The sequence below is a fragment of the Nycticebus coucang genome, chromosome 16 (assembly GCF_027406575.1).
Source record: "Nycticebus coucang isolate mNycCou1 chromosome 16, mNycCou1.pri, whole genome shotgun sequence".
NCBI classification, from domain to species: Eukaryota; Metazoa; Chordata; class Mammalia; order Primates; family Lorisidae; genus Nycticebus; species Nycticebus coucang.
In genome coordinates, this window is record NC_069795.1 from 89973359 (window position 1) to 89992405 (window position 19047).

The 19047-nt window shown below is 49.2% G+C and overlaps 1 protein-coding gene across 1 annotated transcript; it reads right to left on the reverse strand.

The window, feature by feature from the left end:
- Window positions 1-7825: 7825 nt before the first annotated feature.
- ABCF3 (ATP binding cassette subfamily F member 3) lies at window positions 7826-16378 on the reverse strand. Its single transcript, XM_053564217.1, has 21 exons — window positions 16136-16378; window positions 15761-15908; window positions 15541-15620; window positions 14745-14791; window positions 14433-14530; window positions 14216-14338; window positions 13389-13655; window positions 12933-13013; window positions 12793-12852; window positions 12638-12694; window positions 12504-12526; window positions 12335-12390; window positions 12021-12221; window positions 11849-11925; window positions 10383-10427; window positions 10170-10302; window positions 9114-9202; window positions 8912-9003; window positions 8606-8738; window positions 8375-8462; window positions 7826-8285 (listed from the first exon to the last, which is right to left on the reverse strand). Exons 1-21 carry the CDS (start codon window positions 16299-16301, stop codon window positions 8127-8129), a joined length of 2223 nt encoding a protein of 740 aa, XP_053420192.1. The 5' UTR covers window positions 16302-16378; the 3' UTR covers window positions 7826-8126.
- Between the last annotated feature and the right edge of the window lie 2669 nt (window positions 16379-19047).

The following is a 19047-nucleotide window of genomic DNA, read 5'->3' on the forward strand; positions in this document are numbered from 1 at the left end:
CACAGGGAAGGTGCCAACTGTCCTGGGGTATAGGGGAGGAGGATTCAGGGAAGATTTCTTAAGTAGGCATTCCAGAGTGTGTAGGAATTGTCAGAGCAGATGGGTGCTGAGGCATTGCAGGCTGAGGGCACCCGAGCTACAGTCAGCAAGTCCTGTAGAGCAGGACTAGGTGGAATAGGGGTCACTCTGGCACCCCATCATGCTCCTGCAGATGTGGCCCTGCACTTGTTTTCCCCCGTCTTCCACCTGGTAGTGGCAGAGACTTCTGAAGACAAGAACAGAGTCTGAGTCAGTTCCTTTCCTCCTGGCCCAGGCACGGTGATCTGTGTATGTCGTTGATGAGTAAAACATCCAATGTACCAGGAAAGGGGTTATTGGGGGCCATGGTAAGGCCACGCGGAAGCTGTCCTGTGGAACACCCTTCACATTGTCAAGTGAGGGGGCATGTCTCCAAGCTTCATCTCTGGATGGCATTTATATCTCAATATTGGATAAATCAGGCAGAGGACAGGGGGATGGGCATGCACATTTTATCATTTACCTTCAGAGTAGACATTTAGGAAATGTCAAATCAGAGGCAATCCTCTTTCCCCAGACACCCAAATGTCCTAGACCCAATCTTCCTAGCTGGCCCTGTTCATGCACATACCGGTGAGGTGTGAGTCCTAGCATACCTGTACTCATACAGCTCCAGATGAAGTAGCCAGTGTCCAGAGAGGCATAAAGAAGAAGGTGGTGGTCTCCAATTCACCAGAACACAGACTTCCCAGCCTATGGTCTGAGAAGGCTGTAAGACTGGCCAAGAGATATGAAAGTGCCCAAGCTAAGTGAAACATTTCTTTTCTTGGGACTGGATTCAGATAATTTGGGTTCATAACTGTGATTACTTAAAGCCAATCAGAAACTGTGATTGGTGCTGTACTATACTATGTCTTTGATGAAATTTTTATGGACAAATAATTATCATTTAACGAATTGGGCTTTGTTTCATGGATACATTTTTATTTTTATTTTTTTGAGATGGAGTCTCACTATGTCGCTCTGGGGTAGAGTGCTGTAGCATCACAGCTCACAGCAACCTCAGACTCTTGGGCTTAAGCGATTCTTTTGCCTCAGCCTCCCAAGCAGCTGGGATTCCAGGTGCCCACCACAACGCCCTGCCTTTTTTTGTTGTTGTTGTTGTTAACCAGTCCCAGAGCATGTGGCTGGTGCCCTAACCACTGAGATATGGGCGTTCCCAAAGCCCTGGAGAAAACCTCTCCCAAAGTCACACATTATTCTGGTGGCAGTCAGCATCCAAAACCTGATCAGCTCAGCAGAATGGAGGCCTCACTGGTTGCCCCAATTCTGCAGGGCTAACCCAGCTCCAGAATGTGGGGGTGACGAAGGCTCTCACTGGACTTAACTGCTGCTCAACTTCTCCCCCTGCCGCCCTATTTCCTGGCTCTTCCTTCCACAGATATTGATCCCAGGAGCCCACCAATAAACACCCTGCCTGCTGATCTCCGCTTCAAGCTGCTTCCCAGGAAACCCAACCTGGGTCAGGCACAGAAGATGCAAAGATGAGTACACTGGTCTTCGTGCAGTAAGTGCAAAGTGGGAACATCCATCTTAGTGATGGCACGCAGCTCACTGGGGGAGGCACAGTGTACAAAGTGGAAACATCCATCTTAGTGACGGCACACAGCTCACTGGGGGAGGCACAGGGTACAAAGTGGAAACATCCATCTTAATGACGGCACGCAGATCACTGGGGGAGGCACAGTGTACAAAGTGGGAACATCCATCTTAGTAGTGATGGTACGCAGCTCATTGGGGGAGGCACAGTGTACAAAGTGGTAACATCCATCTTAGTAGTGATGGTACGCAGCTCATTGGGGGAGGCACAGTGTACAAAGTGGCAACATCCATCTTAGTGATGGCACGCAGCTCAATGGGGGAGGCACAGTGTACAAAGTGGGAACATCCATCTTAGTGATGGCACGCAGCTCATTGGCGGAGGCACAGTGTACAAAGTGGGAACATCCATCTTAGTGATGGCACGCAGCTCAATGGGGGAGGCACAGTGTATAAAGTGGGAACATCCATCTCAGTAGTGATGGCACGCAGCTCACTGGGGGAGGCACAGTGTACAAAGTGGGAACATCCATCTTAGTGATGGCACGCAGCTCACTGGGGGAGGCACAGTGTACAAAGTGGGAACATCCATCGTAGTGATGGCACGCAGCTCACTGGGGGAGGCACAGTGTACAAAGTGGGAACATCCATCGTAGTGATGGCACGCAGCTCACTGGGGGATACACAGTGTACAAAGTGGGAACATCCATCTTAGTAGTGATGGCACGCAGCTCACTGGGGAGGCACAGTGTACAAAGTGGGAACATCCATCTTAGTGATGGCACGCAGCTCACTGGGGGAGGCACAGTGTACAAAGTGGGAACATCCATCTTAGTGATGGCACGCAGCTCACTGGGGGAGTGCACAGTGTACAAAGTGGGAACATCCATCTTAGTGATTGCACGCAGCTCACTGGGGGAGGCACAGTGTACAAAGTGGGAACATCCATCGTAGTGATGGCACGCAGCTCACTGGGGGATACACAGTGTACAAAGTGGGAACATCCATCTTAGTAGTGATGGCACGCAGCTCACTGGGGAGGCACAGTGTACAAAGTGGGAACATCCATCTTAGTGATGGCACGCAGCTCACTGGGGGAGGCACAGTGTACAAAGTGGGAACATCCATCTTAGTGATGGCACGCAGCTCACTGGGGGAGTGCACAGTGTACAAAGTGGGAACATCCATCTTAGTGATTGCACGCAGCTCACTGGGGGAGGCACAGTGTACAAAGTGGGAACATCCATCGTAGTGATGGCACGCAGCTCACTGGGGGATACACAGTGTACAAAGTGGGAACATCTATCTTAGTAGTGATGGCACGCAGCTCACTGGGGAGGCACAGTGTACAAAGTGGGAATATCCATCTTAGTGATGGCACGCAGCTCACTGGGGGAGGCACAGTGTACAAAGTGGGAACATCCATCTTAGTGATGGCACGCAGCTCACTGGGGGAGTGCACAGTGTACAAAGTGGGAACATCCATCTTAGTGATTGCACGCAGCTCACTGGGGGAGGCACAGTGTACAAAGTGGGAACATCCATCTTAGTAGTGATGGCATGCAGCTCACTGGGGGAGGCACAGTGTACAAAGTGGGAACATCCATCTTAGTAGTGATGGCATGCAGCTCACTGGGGGAGGCACAGTGTACAAAGTGGGAACATCCATCTTAGTGATGGCACGCAGCTCACTGGGGGAGGCACAGTGTACAAAGTGGGAACATCCATCGTAGTGATGGCACGCAGCTCACTGGGGGAGACACAGTGTACAAAGTGGGAACATCCATCTTAGTAGTGATGGCACGCAGCTCACTGGGGAGGCACAGTGTACAAAGTGGGAACATCCATCTTAGTGATGGCACGCAGCTCACTGGGGGAGGCACAGTGTACAAAGTGGGAACATCCATCTTAGTAGTGATGGCATGCAGCTCACTGGGGAGGCACAGTGTACAAAGTGGGAACATCCATCTTAGTGATGGCACGCAGCTCACTGGGGAGGCACAGTGTACAAAGTGGGAACATCCATCTTAGTGATGGCACGCAGCTCACTGGGGGAGGCACAGTGTACAAAGTGGGAACATCCATCTTAGTGATGGCACGCAGCTCACTGGGGGAGTGCACAGTGTACAAAGTGGGAACATCCATCTTAGTGATGGCACGCAGCTCACTGGGGGAGTGCACAGTGTACAAAGTGGGAACATCCATCTTAGTGATGGCACGCAGCTCACTGGGGGAGGCACAGTGTACAAAGTGGGAACATCCATCGTAGTGATGGCACGCAGCTCACTGGGGGAGGCACAGTGTACAAAGTGGGAACATCCATCGTAGTGATGGCACGCAGCTCACTTGGGGAGGCACAGTGTACAAAGTGGGAACATCCATCTTAGTGATTGCACGCAGCTCACTGGGGGAGGCACAGTGTACAATGGGGGCCTTGGTGGAGTGCGCAAAATTGAGGAGTCTGTCACTCCAGAGGTTCAGGGACTCCTGGTGGCCTTTGGCCACACTGAGACAGCCTGCAAGGATTTTACTTCACGCAGGTTCTTACTTCCACCCTGCATACTCACGCCTGATATAGAGCTGATGTGGGTTAAAATTTCCCTGGCCATCGATGACAAGTTAGCAAAAGGTTGTCCAACAAATTTCAAGACAGTAATAATCACAGTGAAGTAATTTTTTTTTTTGAGGCAGAGTCTCACTTTTGTGCCCTCAGTACTGTGGCATCATAGCTCACAGCAACCTCAAACTCCTGGGCTGAAGCAATCCTCTTGCCTCAGTTTTTCTACTTTTAGTAGAGGCTGTTACTCAGGTGGTCTCAAACTCCTGAGCTCAAGCAATCTACCCGCCTCAGCCTCTCAGAATGCTAGGATTATAGGCATGAGCCACTAAACAATTTTCTGATTGGGATCCTTCCCTTTTTTTTTTTTTTTTTTTTAAGACAGTCTCACTCTATCACCCTCGGTAGAGTGCTATGGCATCACAGCTCACAGCAACCTATAACTCCTGGGCTTAAGCGATTCTCTTGCCTCAGCCTCCCAAATAGCTGGGACTACAGGTGCCTGCCATGCCTGGCTATTTTTATTTTCTTGTTGCTTTTAGCTGGCTCTGGCTGGGTTCAAACCTACTAGCCTCGGTGTATGTGGCCAGTGCCCTATCACTGAGCTATCGGCACTGCCTCTGATTGGGATCCTTGAGAGCTTCATAGACTGGTGCAGAGGGACCCATGGCCCCTCTTCACTCCGCCTCCTACGGGGGGCCAGCTAGGTTGCCTGAGGTGTTGGTGGTAAAGTTAGCAGAGGCAGGAAGGTCTGGATTTTAGTGAAGGCTCTGTGGATCGAGGCCTTTTACCCTGGCTAGAGGATTTCCCAACTGGTTGGGGTTAGCTGTAAGGAGGGGTGGCTGCTGTGATGTACAGTCTGGAGTGACCAAGAGTAATCTCTGTTCATGCCTACTCAGGAATGTCAAAATAAAAAAGTTACCTCCTACCCCTTCATGTCAGAATTCTCTCCCTTCTTTGGCCTATGCTTTCTGACAGCTGGCATTGACACTATCATTTTTTTTTTGTTTGTTTTTTGAGACAGCGTCTCAAGCTGTTTTCCTGGGTAGAGTACCATGGCGTCATAGCTCACAGCAACCTCCAACTCGGGCTCAAGCCGTCCTCTTGCCTCAGTTTTTCTATTTTTAGTAGAGACAGGGTCTTGCTTTTGCTCAGTCTGCTCTCAAACCTGTGAGCTTAAGCAATCCACCTGCCTCACCCTCCCAGAGTGATAGGATTACAGGCGTGAGTGAGCTACCATGCCCGGTTGACACTAGCATTTTCCAACCTTCAAAACTGCCTCTGCCAACTCCCCTCTCTAATCTCTAGTAAACTTACTCGACAGGGAGAAGTGTATTTCCAAAATTAACAAAATCAGGCCAGGCACAGTGGCTCACGCCTGCAATCCTAGCATTCTGGGAGGCCAGAGAGGGAGGATTCCTTGAGTTTAGGAGTTCAAGATTGAGCAAGGATAAGACTCATCTCCATTAAAAATAGAAAATTTAGCTGTGTGTTGTGGTGGGTGTTCAGCTCCTCCGGAGGCTGACACAGGAACATCGCTTGAAGCCAGAGTTTGAGGTTGTTGTAAGCTAGGCTGATAGCTAATGTCATAGCATTCTACGTAGGGTAGCATAGTAAGACTCTTGTCTCCTAAAAAAAGAAAGAACGAAACCCTTCAGCTGCATTTCAGATGACTCTAAGGAGTTGGGAAAACTCCAATAGCAGTTCATAACTGTGAGGGGCTCAAGAGTGACAGCCTGGCAAATAGGCAGGCACAGACCCCTAACAGACGGGTCCCCAACTTGCCCCTCTGTAGGTCTGACGTTGGAAGAGAAGGGGCTGTGAGAAAGTTCTCAGAAGTGCCAATGGTGTTCAAGGCTGTAAGAACACCTCTTCTGGGCTACAGGGAGGGTGGGCACTGAGGTGGCAGGCAGATCAGCAGTCCTTCTAGCAGCTTCATCAGTCCACCAATGCCTGCTCTATGGTTAATCAACAGAGCCATCTGCCTTTCTCCTCCTTCACCCCTTGAATAAGTTTCTTCCCCAGATATCTCTACTACATTACCCTCAGCAGCTCAGAGTTAAGACTCCTTGGTCAAGCTTTGTGACTACAATCTCCACAAAGCCAGCAAGCTCTTCGGGTTTCTCTATTGTCATTAAGAGCAAAGCAATGTCTCTTTTTTTTTTTTTTTTTGAGACAGAGTCTCACTCTGTTGCCCTGGGTAGAGTGCCGTGGTGCCATAGCTCACAGAAACCTCAAACTCCCTGGATCAAACAATCCTCTTGCTTCAGCTTCCCAAGTAGCTGGGATTACAGGCGTGAGCCATCACACCCACCCGTTTTTTTTTTTTGTTTGAGACAGTCTCACTATGCTGCCCTCAGTGGAGTGCAGTGGCATCGTAGCTCACAGCAACCTCAAACTCTTGGGCTTAAGCAATTCTCTTGCCTCTGCCTCCCAAGTAGCTGGGACTACAGGTGTCCACCACAACCCCCAGCTATTTTTTGTTGCAGGTGTCATTGTGGTTTAGCTGTTTAACAAAATCAGGCCAGGCACAGTGGCTCATGCCTGTAATCCTAGTATTCTGGTTCAAACCCACCAGCCTCGGTGTATGTGGCTGATGCCATAACCAACCACTGTGCTACTGGCGATGAGCTCCACCCATTTTTTTTTTTTTTTAATTTTAAAAAGAGATGGGCTTTTGCTATGTTGCCCAGAATGGTCTCAAGCTACTGGACTCAAAACAATCCTCCCGAATAGCTGGTGTCACAGGTGTGCACCACCCTCCCTGGCTCCAGTGTCTCTATCTTAACATCTCTTTTTCTGAGACAGTCTCATTATGTCACCTTCGGTAGAGTGCTGTGGTGTCACAGCAACCTCCAACTCTTGGGCTTAAGTGATTCTCTTGCCTTAGCCTCCCAAGTAGCTGGGACTACAGGGCGCCCACCACAACACCTGGCTATTTTTTGGTTGTAGTTGTCGTTGTTTGGCAGGCCCAGACTGGGTTCAAACCCGCCAGCCCTAGCGACTGAGCTATGGACGCCGAGCCTTCACATCTTCTGAATGACAACTACATATAACATTTAAGTCCTTGAGAAATAATATCTATAAATAACACTACCTCTGATAAACATCTCTTCCCTCTTAAAAATGGCTTAATTTAAAAACAAAGTGTTCTTTCTTCCCATTAGACCCCACTTCCCAGATCCCTCCTACATGGTTAAAGGAACAATAAAGAACATGAAATTGCCCCAAACAAAATAAGGACAAAGATAGTTTGTCTTTAGCCCTGAGGGTCCAGATCAGAGAAACAGGGCAAACCTGAGCCAGAAACCACTGGAGAATGCAATTGGCAAACCTTGTTTGAGGCCAGGTTACAGAATCAGTTCAACCTCGCAGTAGCGGGGGCTGAGAGAGCAGAGCCCAAGACTCCTGGAGTAACAGCACCACATGACATGATGCCAACACACTGCCCTTTGTCCCCCTGGTACGCCCCCCCCCCCTCCAGTTCAGGACATGAACTCCATGCCCCAGTGGCCTTGATGTCTCTTCCCAGGGGCCAGGCTGGTGCTGCCATTGCTTCCCCCATGTGAGTGATAGAAATGTCAGAGGAAACCACCAACCTGAGAGCCCACACCCCTCAACAGCAGTGAGCAGCAGAGATGAGGCCAGGGAGATGCAGAGAGAGATTTAATTTACATAGCAGCCACATGGGGCCCAGTCAGAGCTGGGGCAGCGGGGGAACCTACAAACCCAGCGGGCACATCCGACCTCTTGCCCTGGGAGATCAGTCCTCACAGACTCTTGGATGGGGCTTCCCAGGTTGTACAGAGGATGCTTCAGTCAAAAGGAGACATTTGGGAATAAGGCTGTCCCCAAGTTGGGGAAAGTCCTCAGCCTAGAGTTGGCTGCCTATGTAGTGGCCCAGGGTCTGAGAGACCAGTCAATGTCCTAGGCAGTTCTCAGCCTGGCAGCCCTAGAGGAAGCCCTCACGGCGGAACTGTTCCTGAAGGAGGGCACGATACTGGTCAAATCCTCCTTCAACCCTGGTGACGCCACCTCCTTCACACACCCACAACTCCTGGCATACCAGCCTGATAAAGCGTTCATCATGGGACACCAGAATCACACCACCCTGAAAGACAAAGAGAGTAGGAAGTGCTCAGGGGAACATGAAGGGACCCTGGGCTTGGGGAGAAGTGGTCAAGGTGAAGGCACACTCACCCTGAAACTGTTGAGAGCACGCCCCAGAGCCTCGATTGTCTCCATGTCCAGGTGGTTTGTGGGTTCATCGAGAATGTAGAAGTTGGGGCTGGAAGGCAGGACCCAGGAATATGGGCAGTTAAGGACCAAAGGTGGGAGAAAATGAATCTTTCTTATAAGGCAAGAAGATCATATTCTACATGGCAAGAAGGGGAAATGAGAAGGCAAGAACTCTAGAAAGTTAGGCCTCACCAGGGCATTGTCATCTGAGCAAAGGCCACTCGGCTCTTCTGGCCCCCAGATAAGCTGGCAACAGGGCGCATGGCCAGTTCTCCAGAAATGCCATACCGGCCCAGCTGATGACGATACTCCTCCTCAGGCAGCCCTGGAAAAGGACTCCCCCCATCAGGTGGTTTCTTGGCCCAGCCCCCTCCCTTCACCTTCTAATAATACCTCTAAGTGCACAAGTACTGGCGCCTAGACTTGGGTAGGCTGCTCTGCATCCACCTCAAGGTAAACCTTGCTGCAAGGGGTTAGCCCTGGCCTTCCTCAACTCACCAGGAAACTTGCGTGCCAGTAGTTCCACAGCACTGACATTCAGGTCCAATTGTTCCACATGGTGCTGGCTGAAATAGCCAATCTTCAGATTCCTGCAGGCAGAAACAAAGGTGGAAAAGGGGTCAGAAGGCAGTAGCCATGAAGGAGCAGAGACAGTGTGAGTACCTATCAGTGTGTGCACAGGGGTGTGGGTGGGCCTTACCTGTGAGCATGTCTGATTCCTCGAACAGGTGTCAGGTCCCCCATAAGCAGCTTCAGCATGGTTGACTTCCCAGCCCCATTTTCCCCAACCTATAAGAAACATGAGAATGTTAGAGTGCGTGTCAAAAAACTACTACCGCACTATAGGATGACTAAAGTTAACAATAACTTGTATATATTTTTTGAGACAGAGCCTCAAGTTGTCGCCCTCAGTAGAGTGCCTTAGCTTCACAGCTCAGGGCAACCTCCAACTCCTGGGCTTAAGTGATTCTCTTGCCTCAGCCTCCCAAGTAGCTGGGACTACAGGTGCCCACCACAATGCCTGGCTATTTTTTGGTTGTAGCTGTCATTGTTTGGCGGGTGTTATATATTTTCAAATAGCTAGATGATTTTGAATATTCTCAACACAAAAAAATGATAATTTTTAAGGTGATGATATGCTGATTACCTGATTTAATTATTACACATTGTATACATGTACTAAAATGTCACTCTGTATCCCATAAATATGCACAACTATTATGTGTCAATAAAAAATGTGTGCATGTGTGGTAATAGAAAGGAAGAGATGGGAAGGGGTCCCAGAAGTCCCAATGACTACTTCAACAGCCAAAAAAATATTTTTAAGGAACTATACAGAAAAATAAAGATACTAACAGAAGCAATACTTGAATATCTGTTAAGTGCTAGGTATTTACTTTTCCCAATAACCAAATGAGATAGATATTATATCCATTTGAAGGATGGAAGAAACTGCTAGGTAATCAAACTAGGAAGTGGCATGATTTAAGTCTGTCCCTGAAGTCCACAATCTCCCCTCAAGTGTTCCAAGGTTTGAGAAAACTCCAAACTAAAAGCATTAAGTGTTCATAACATACCACGTGCCAGGCTCTTCCTGTCTGTAGGCAGCCTAGTGCAACCAGAGAACAGGGGCAGTATAGAACAGCAAAGCCCCCACCCAAGCTCTCACTCCTATTCCTGTGGATCTGGGCCAGTCCACACCACACACTAGGGTAGGAGAGTCCCAGTGCATAGAACAGAGAAAGAGCAAACATACCACACAGATGCGGGACTCAAGATCAGCAGAGACAGAGAGATGACTGAAGATGACGTGCTTAGGGTCATAGTAGAAATCCACCTCATCTAGCTGCAGAATTGGTGGTGAGAACTTCTCAAATCCATCGGGGAACCTGCAGGTGGCGAGGGTGAAGAGTGTGGTCATGGCCAGAAGCAAGCACTTCCCCAGCAGCCCCTCTGGCCCAGCACTTACTTCATCACCACCTCTGATTCTTTGTCCACAGGTTTCAGCTCTGGTCTGAGGGGAGATAGGATGGACTAGATTTGTGACTTTAAAAAACTTCTTACAAAAATAATATATGTGCAGAAATCTTAGAAAAGGCTTGTACTCCCACCACCCAGATACTATTACCCCCCCAAATGTACCATCATTAGTCATTAAGAAAATACAAATCGGGGGCGGCGCCTGTGGCTCAGTCGGTAAGGCGCCGGCCCCATATACCGAGGGTGGCGGGTTCAAACCCGGCCCCGGCCAAACTGCAACAAAAAAATAGCCGGGCGTTGTGGCGGGTGCCTGTAGTCCCAGCTGCTCGGGAGGCTGAGGCAAGAGAATTGCTTAAGCCCAGGAGTTGGAGGTTGCTGTGAGCTGTGTGAGGCCACGGCACTCTACCGAGGGCCATAAAGTGAGACTCTGTCTCTACAAAAAAAAAAAAAAAAAAAAAAAAAAAAAAAAAAAGAAAATACAAATCAAAACCATAATGATCTATCACTTCACACCCACTAGGATGGCTAAAACTAAAATGACGGTTAATACAAGAGTCAGCAAGGACATGAAAAAAATGGAACACTCATACATTGCTGGTAGGAATATAAAACGGTGCAGACACTTTAGAAAATGCTCAATATAGAATTACCATGTAATTCTAGTAATTGCACCCCAAGGTATGTATCCAAGCAAACTGAAAATACATGCCTGCACAAAAATTTGTGCAACAGAGTTTATAGTAACACTATTCATAACCAAAATGGGAACATTCCAAATGTCCATCACTGATGAATCAATAAACAAATGTATATCCACACAATGGAATACTACTCAGCCATAAAAAAGAAATGAAGTACTGACACATGCTACAACATGGACAAACCTTAAAAATATTACGCTAAGTGAAAGAAGACACAAAAAGTCACATATTGGCTTGGCGCCCACAGCTCAGTGGTTAGGGCGCTGGCCACATACACCAAGGCGGGCGGACTTGAACTTGGCCCAGGCCTGCTAAACAACTACAACAAAAAAATAGCTAGACGTTGTGGTGGGCGCCTGTAGTCCCAGCTACTTGGGAGGCTGAGGCCTGAGAATCACTTAAGCCCAAGAGTTTGAGGTTGCTGTGAGCTGTGACACCAGAGCACTCTACCAAAGGCTACACAGTGAGACTCTATCTCCAAAAAAAAAAAAAAAGTCACATATTATGATTCCATTTATATGAAACGTCCAGGATAAGAAAATACACAGACAGAGAGTAAATTAGCAGTTGCCATGGGCTAGGCAAGATTAATCTTCCAAGAGCATTGTAGAATACTGATTTCTTCATCTGCAGGAAAGCAACATTAGCTGCTAGCAAAGGGGAGACCTAGGATGGGAGAGACAAGGTGGCCTGCAAAATGAGGAAAGAAATGAAGAGAACAAGAACTGGGCCCTGGCAAGGACACTGTACTCACAGCTTCTCTAGCATCTTGAGTTTACTCTGCACTTGAGAGGCTCTGTTGGCATTGTAACGAAACCGGTCAATGAAAACCTGCAGGTGGAGGATTATCCTAGTTAGACTTATTTACCACTCCCAACTCTGGGACCCATGGGCTGTGACACCCCAGCCCCAACTGCCCCCGACACCTGGATGTGCTGGCGATACTGCTGCTGAGCCTCATATTCACGCTGCTGGTTAAGCAGCCGCTCCTGCTTGCTCTTGATGAAGGTCTCGAAGTCTCCCCGGTAACCATCTAGCCGCTGGCTGTGCAGGTGAATGATGTCTGTGGCAATGGCATTCAGGAAGTTGCGGTCGTGGGAGACGACTAGGATTGTGGAGGGCCATGTCTGAGGGGTCACAGGATGGCAGGCCCAGTTTGGAAAGGCAGTCAGTTCCCAGGCCCCCGGTGTCTTAGTGGTAGACATTCCCCAAGCCCATGCTAGCACCTGTAGGCACTCACCTGCAGGTAATTCTCCAGCCATAGGATGGCCCTTACATCCAGCATGTTTGTGGGCTCTGGAGAAGAAGTAGGGAAGAACACACTTGGGATTGAAGTGCTAGAGAATTAAGAGCTTGGATGCTACCACCCTTGCCCATCCCAAAGTCAGGGCACCTCATTTCAAACTCACCATCTAATAGGAGAAGATCTGGCCTATGAAAAAGAATACAGGGCATAAGGTTTCAGGTCATTGATTCAATGCCACCTCCCAAGGGCCAAGGCCTAATCTCTATAGGGCTCCAAACACAGGCCCAGAAGACTCACCTAGCAAACAGGGCCCGGGCCAGAGCCAGTCTCATCCTCCAGCCACCTGAGAACTCCCTAAAGAATGACAGAGCCACATTAGGGTAGGTGCTCACTGGAGCATGCAGAAGCTAAGCCAACAATGTTCAGAGCCAAGAATGGCAAGGGCCACTCACCGGGTGGGCTGTTGCTGCATTTTAGGGGTAAAGCCAAGCCCAGCAAGGATGACTGACGCCCTAGAAATAAAGAAATTAGAGAACCCAGTTGCAACAGTTCACAGAAGGGAAGGGTGAAATGGAGGGGGAATTTTAAATACCTGGCAGGTGCCTTGTCAGCCTCAATTTCCTCCAATTTGGCATAGATTTCCGCCAGCTGTGCAGCCTCTGAGCCCTCCACCCTGGGAAGGAGGAAAAATAGCAATCAGTCCGAGTGGGGACAGTCTAAGACAGTGGTTCTCAACCTTCCTAATGCTGTAGCCCTTTAGGTTGAGAACCACTAGTCTAAGAGGATGTTCTGCACCATATGCAATTGGAAAGAAGATCACTGGCTGTCTTGTTGCTGGAACAGGCATAGAATACAGGAAGGACTTGCCTAACATAACAAGGGCAATGGGCACTATAGAGAACAAGGGTTACAGAGTCCCACAGTACCCGGTTCCAAGCTCTGGTGATTACTAAGATGGGCATGCGAACTGAACTGTGGATTGTGACAGGCACAGCAGGCCCTCTGAAGAATAGCTAATGCTAGTATTTCCCTAGCCTGGGACTCTTACCTGCCAGCAGCAATCCGGCTGCTTAGCTCCCGCTCCTGCCGTAGCAGGTCCTCTCGCACACTATCGCTCTCCAGCACACTCTGCAGGGCAGGGGTGTCATCCCCAGCAACCTCCTGCTCTACATGCAGTAGGGAAATGTGGGCTGGAACCCGCAGGCTCCGGGTGGCCAGCATCTTCAGCAGTGTTGTCTTCCCCAGCCCATTCCGCCCCACCAGCCCGTAACGGCGGCCCCATGCTAGGTTCACATCTGCTCCAGCTAGCAGTACCCTGCAGGGGTGGTAGAAAGGAAACCAAGAATGCTCTAGAAATAGGTGCACAGTAAATTTAGCAACAGAAACCTAACATTGTTTTTAGCCTCATTTCGTCTCTTCAAATTCTCCTTTAATTAAAAAAAGAATGCTACGGCTTTGTGCCTGTAGCACAGTGGTTATGGCGCCAGCCACATATACCCAGGCTGGTGGGTTTGAACCCAGCCCAGGCCAGCTAAACAATGACAACTGCAACAAAAAAATACCCGGGCATTGGATGGGTGCCTGTAGCCCCACTTACTTGGGAGGCTGAGGCAAGAGAATCTTGTAAGCCCAAGAGTTTGAGGCTGCTATGAGCTATGACATCATGGCACTCTACTGAGGGTGACATAGTGAGACTCTGTCTCAAAAACAACAACAACAACAACAACAACAACAACAACAAAAAACAAGACACGATTGCAAGAGAGACTTTGCCTAACAAATGCAATCAGGGTAACCTGGTTTCTTATACCCTCAATGAATCCCCAACAATAAAAAAAAAAAAAGAATGTTATACCCTCACAGCCATTCCCTCACCTGTCGCCAAAAGACACATCAAAGTTCTCAATTCGCACGTCGTAGGATTTGTTCTTGCCAGATGATTCCAACCGGCTTTCCTTTCTACTGCCTGCCTGGCTGGCTGATGCCTCTTCCAAGACTCTTAAGGGAGAAATGGATAGGCTTTAGTACTCCCAACCACCCTTCCATCCCAGTAGAGATGGCTTTGCTCCCTCTGGCCCATTCTTCAACTCACAGAGGATTACTGGTCTTGAGCGTGTCCTTCTCTGAGCGCTTCTCCTGCTTTGCCTTCAGTCGAGCTTCAGCCTTCTCTAGCTTCTTTGCATTCACAGTCTAAGGATCCAAATACAACTGCTTCACTCTAGGGTACAGGCTCAGAAGGGAACCCCCAGCAAGTACATCTCAATTAAACTAAACTCACCTATGACGAACAGACTCAAAGGCTCAGGGAAAGACATAATAAATCCCCCCAAAAGATATTCCAGTATTTAGGCAAGCAACTCTGATCCCCATCATAGACACAGCCCCTCCCTTTCTTCCTCCTCACCGAGGACTGTTCCCTCTTTAGCAGTCCTGGAAGTTTGGTTCCACAGTCTGTAAGAGAGAAGAAAAGCAGTCACCCACTCCCTGAGGGAAGGGAAACTAACATTTTGAGTGCTAATATGAACCAGGCATAGCCATTTTCTTTCTTTTTTTTTTTTTTTTGTAGAGACAGTCTCACTGTACCGCCCTCCGGTAGAGTGTCATGGCGTCACACGGCTCACAGCAACCTCTAACTCTTGGGCTTACGCGATTCTCTTGCCTAAGCCTCCCGAGCAGCTGGGACTACAGGCGCCCGCCACAACGCCCAGCTATTTTTTGGTTGCAGTTTGGCCAGGGCTGGGTTTGAACCCGCCACCCTCGGCATATGGGGCCGGCGCCCTACTCACTGAGCCACAGGCGCCGCCCTAGGCATAGCCATTTTCAAGACAGCCTTATAATTCTGGAGATAAACAGCTATCATCCTTGCATTCAAAAACAAATCTCACATATAAGGATACAGAAACTGGGGCAGATAAGCAACATGCAGTTGGATAGTAAGTTGAGAAATTGGGGGCAAAAGCAAGTCTGCCCACTTCTAAGCCCCTCATATGCTTCCTCCCATATCCAAGAACTCTGAGAACCCTCCCACCCCCCTTCCTTCATCATAAGCTTTTTAACCCCCGGTAAAGATATCAACTAACTGCTATAAGTTCATTCTGCGTAAAAGAAATAGTAGGAATCCTGAGCTGCAAGGAGCTGCTGGCTGGAGGGGTGGGCTGAGGAAAAGGTCAGAGAACAGTTCAATTTCCTCTCAGTCTCACCGTAGTTCTCTGTTATCTTTGACAACTGGATGGGGGCGTCTAGTAGCACCTGGCTATTTCCCTGGCTCTGTGGTTCAGCCCTATGTGGGTAGAAATAGAAAGCACAGGGTTAAGAGTTGAAGGGAAAGCTCTACGGCCATTAGGCCTTCTTCCCCCATTTCTTGTCTCTGGACCATTCACCTTCCCTTCGCCCCATCAATCTCGATTCCTTGGCACTTACAGGCGCAGAGTGTTGTACATGCGCTGGCACACGGCCCTGATGCTCGCGTCATCCTTGCTGTCCCCGGACACCTCTTGTAATAGTTCCCCCACAGCTTCCACCAAGTCATCCACAGACTCGAAGTCCGCACTGCCGCTGTGCAAGACGCCTGGGTCGGGCGTGGCAGTACGAGGAAGAAACAGGGCAGGGTGGACATACAATCGGTGTCAGTCCCCGAACCGTGGCCCCAGTCCGGATTCCAGACCCAACCGGACCTCAGGACAAGAGATCATGCAGAGGAGAGGCCTGGCAGCGGTCCTCGGCACTGCCTTCCCTTAGGCTTTTCCCCTGACCTCCACTTCGGTCTTCTCAGGCAGTAGATTGTATTCCGCTTACCAGTCACGTAGTCGAAGACCTGTCCGTCAATTTCGGGGAACTCGCTCCGCAGGATCTCGGCGCAAGTCGCCATGTTCCAGACGTCCGCGCAGTTGCTGTGAAACCTCCGCCTAGGCCCGCCCCCTGCCCTTCCCCCCGAGATCACGCTCCTCCTTCCAAAGCGCATGCGTAGCGGTGGCGCAAGAACGGCGCGGAGTGCGCGGAACCCGGTGGGCGGGGTGAACGGGCCCAGAGGAACGGTGCGCGAGCATGGGTGCCAGTCTGCGCCGACCTGGCTTTCTATGCGCTTGCGCGACGCCTTTTTCGCGGAAACATTAGCCACATGTGTGGTTCTCGCTGCCTTCTGGGAGGTTGAGATTCCGAGGCGAGGGGAGGAGGCAGGGGAGCTCGAGGTTTATCTGGGCGCGAGGCACCGGTGGAGAGCCTCCCAAGTGATGGCGACAGATAAAGCACGCTGGCTTTGCTAGGTTTTATGCGCTCCTTTGAGGCGCGTCAGCTGCCGCTGCGCCCCCGACAAGTTCATTTTGGAAGCCGGCGAGAGCTTTGCTGACTCATCCCGGGCCCTGCCTCTCAGAAGCCCCCCCGCTTGGTTCTGTGCGTTCGCCAGGCCCCAGGCCCCACCCAGCTTCTCAGCCTGGTGGCACCTACCGGCTCCCATACCCCGCGACCTGTGCTGTCTTTTCATACACTTTGTGACAGTTCAGCCAACCACTGCGAATTATGCTCATTTGGTTCTTACACTATTCCAAGGTACAACGTCACCTGCCTCCAAAGGACAAGAAAACCAGGTTCACGTGTCCTGTATAAATTTATTCCCTACCTTGATCCAAAGCAGACTTCTTTGCATCCCCAATGTCAGAAAATGACAATCTATTTCCTTTCACCAATTCCTTGTATAGAAGTTAGGAATTTACTCAAAGTGACATTATGCTTTATATTTAACGTTATTATACAACCTGGTTCTAAAAGTGGTACTAACATTACATCATTATCCATAGATCCTTTTGGATTAAATACTGCTATTGTGAGGAATTGATCCGGGTATTTAAATACTTTATAGGAAATACAGATAAAGAGGAACATGTTAAGTGGTACCTTGGGGATTTAACAGGCAAATTCTGATGGGGAAACTACAGAACTCCACTTTCTTCAACAAAATGGCAAGAGCTGAGGTGAAATGTATGGATTCTAAGATCTAACAAGCATTAACCAACCACAGTGAACCTGTTTGGATCCAGACGTAAATTGTGAGAAATTTTATAGAATTAGGAGAACAGATTGGAAGCTATTAAGCAACTGGCTATGAGTTGATCATAGTTAAGTTGGGTGATGGGAGGGAGGGTATGTCATTAAATTATCCTACCTCTGTTTATGTTTAAAATTTTTTAGTTTTTTTAAGAGTTGAGGTATCACGCTGCTGCCTAGGCTGGAGTAAAGAGGCACAGTCATAGCTCTCCGCAGCCTCCAATCCTGCCTAAGCCTCCAGGTAGCTGGGACTACAGGCGCTAGCCACCACACTCAGCTTTTAGTAGTTTTGTTTTTTGTTTTCTTTTTTCATAGACAGTCTCACTTTGTCACCCTCAGTAGAGTGCCACAGTGTCACAACTCAGCAACCTCCATCTCTTGGGCTTAGGCGATTCTCTTGCCTCAGCCTCCCCAGTAGCTGAGACTACAGGTGCCTGCCACAACACCCGGCTATTTTCTTGTGGCAGTTTGGCCAGGTCCGGGTTTGAACCCGCCACCATCGGTATATGGGGCCAGTGCCCTACTCATTGAGCCACAGGTGCCACCCAGTTTTGTCTCGCTTTGTTGCCCCCTGGTAGGGTGCTATGGCGTCATAGCTTATAGCAACCTCAGACTCTTGGGCTCAAGCGATTCTCTTGCTTCAGCTTTCCAAATAGCCCGGACTATAGGCTCCTGCCACAACACCTGGCTATTTTTAGAGATGGGGTGGGGTTGGGATCTGGCTCTAGCTCAGTTGGTCTGGAACCTATGAACTCAGGTGATCCACCCGCTTCAGCCTCCCAGAGTGCTGGGATTACAGGCATGAGCCACAGGCTGGCCCTAGCAGATTTTTTGAAGTGTGGAACTGCTGAAACTAAGGGAAAACTAGTGAGTTTTATCTGCCCCAATAGACCAGGGATATGGGTCATTTCTTTCAGAGACTAACTCACCATGCAATTCTCTGGAGAGCTGCAGGTATCAAAAGTTTTGGAAGAGCCCTGGGGGGGAGAAATTCCCTACTGCTGCCCACCCACTCAGGTTTGAGAAGGCTTAAGGAAAGGGAAAAGGATGGAATTAAGAGGTCAATATCTCAGAATGGCTGACAGACCAATGTAAACCTTGCTTAATCTATGCTAATTAGAAAATAGTGCCTGAAGCCCACAATCTTAGCACTCTGGGAGGCCAAGGTGGGAATACTGAGCTCAGAAGTTTGAGACCAGCCTGAGCAAAAGTTAGACCCTGTCTCTACAAAAAAATAGAAAAAATAGCTAGGCATGGTAGTGCGAGCCTACAGTCCCTGCTACTCAGGAGGCTGAGCAGAATTGTTTGAACCCAGGTGTTTGAGGTTATTGTGAGCTATGATGATGCCACTGCACTCTACCCAGGGCGACCGGGTGAGACTCTTGTCTCAAAAAAGAAGAAAATATGTGCCTAAGAGGGAAAGAGCTGGGTGTAGTGGTGCATGTCAGTATTCCTAATACTTGGGAGGCTGAGACAGGAGTATCACTTGACAAGACCAGCCTGGGTAACAAGACCACTTCTCTTGGAGAAAAATCATTTAATAATTTGCCCTCAGGGGCTCCTTGCCCTGGAGGCTGTTTTCTTAGCTGACCCAAGAAGATAAGGGCTTCACAGCCCAGGACCTAACAATTGGTGGAAGACAAGCAAATAACTTGAGAGTATTCAGA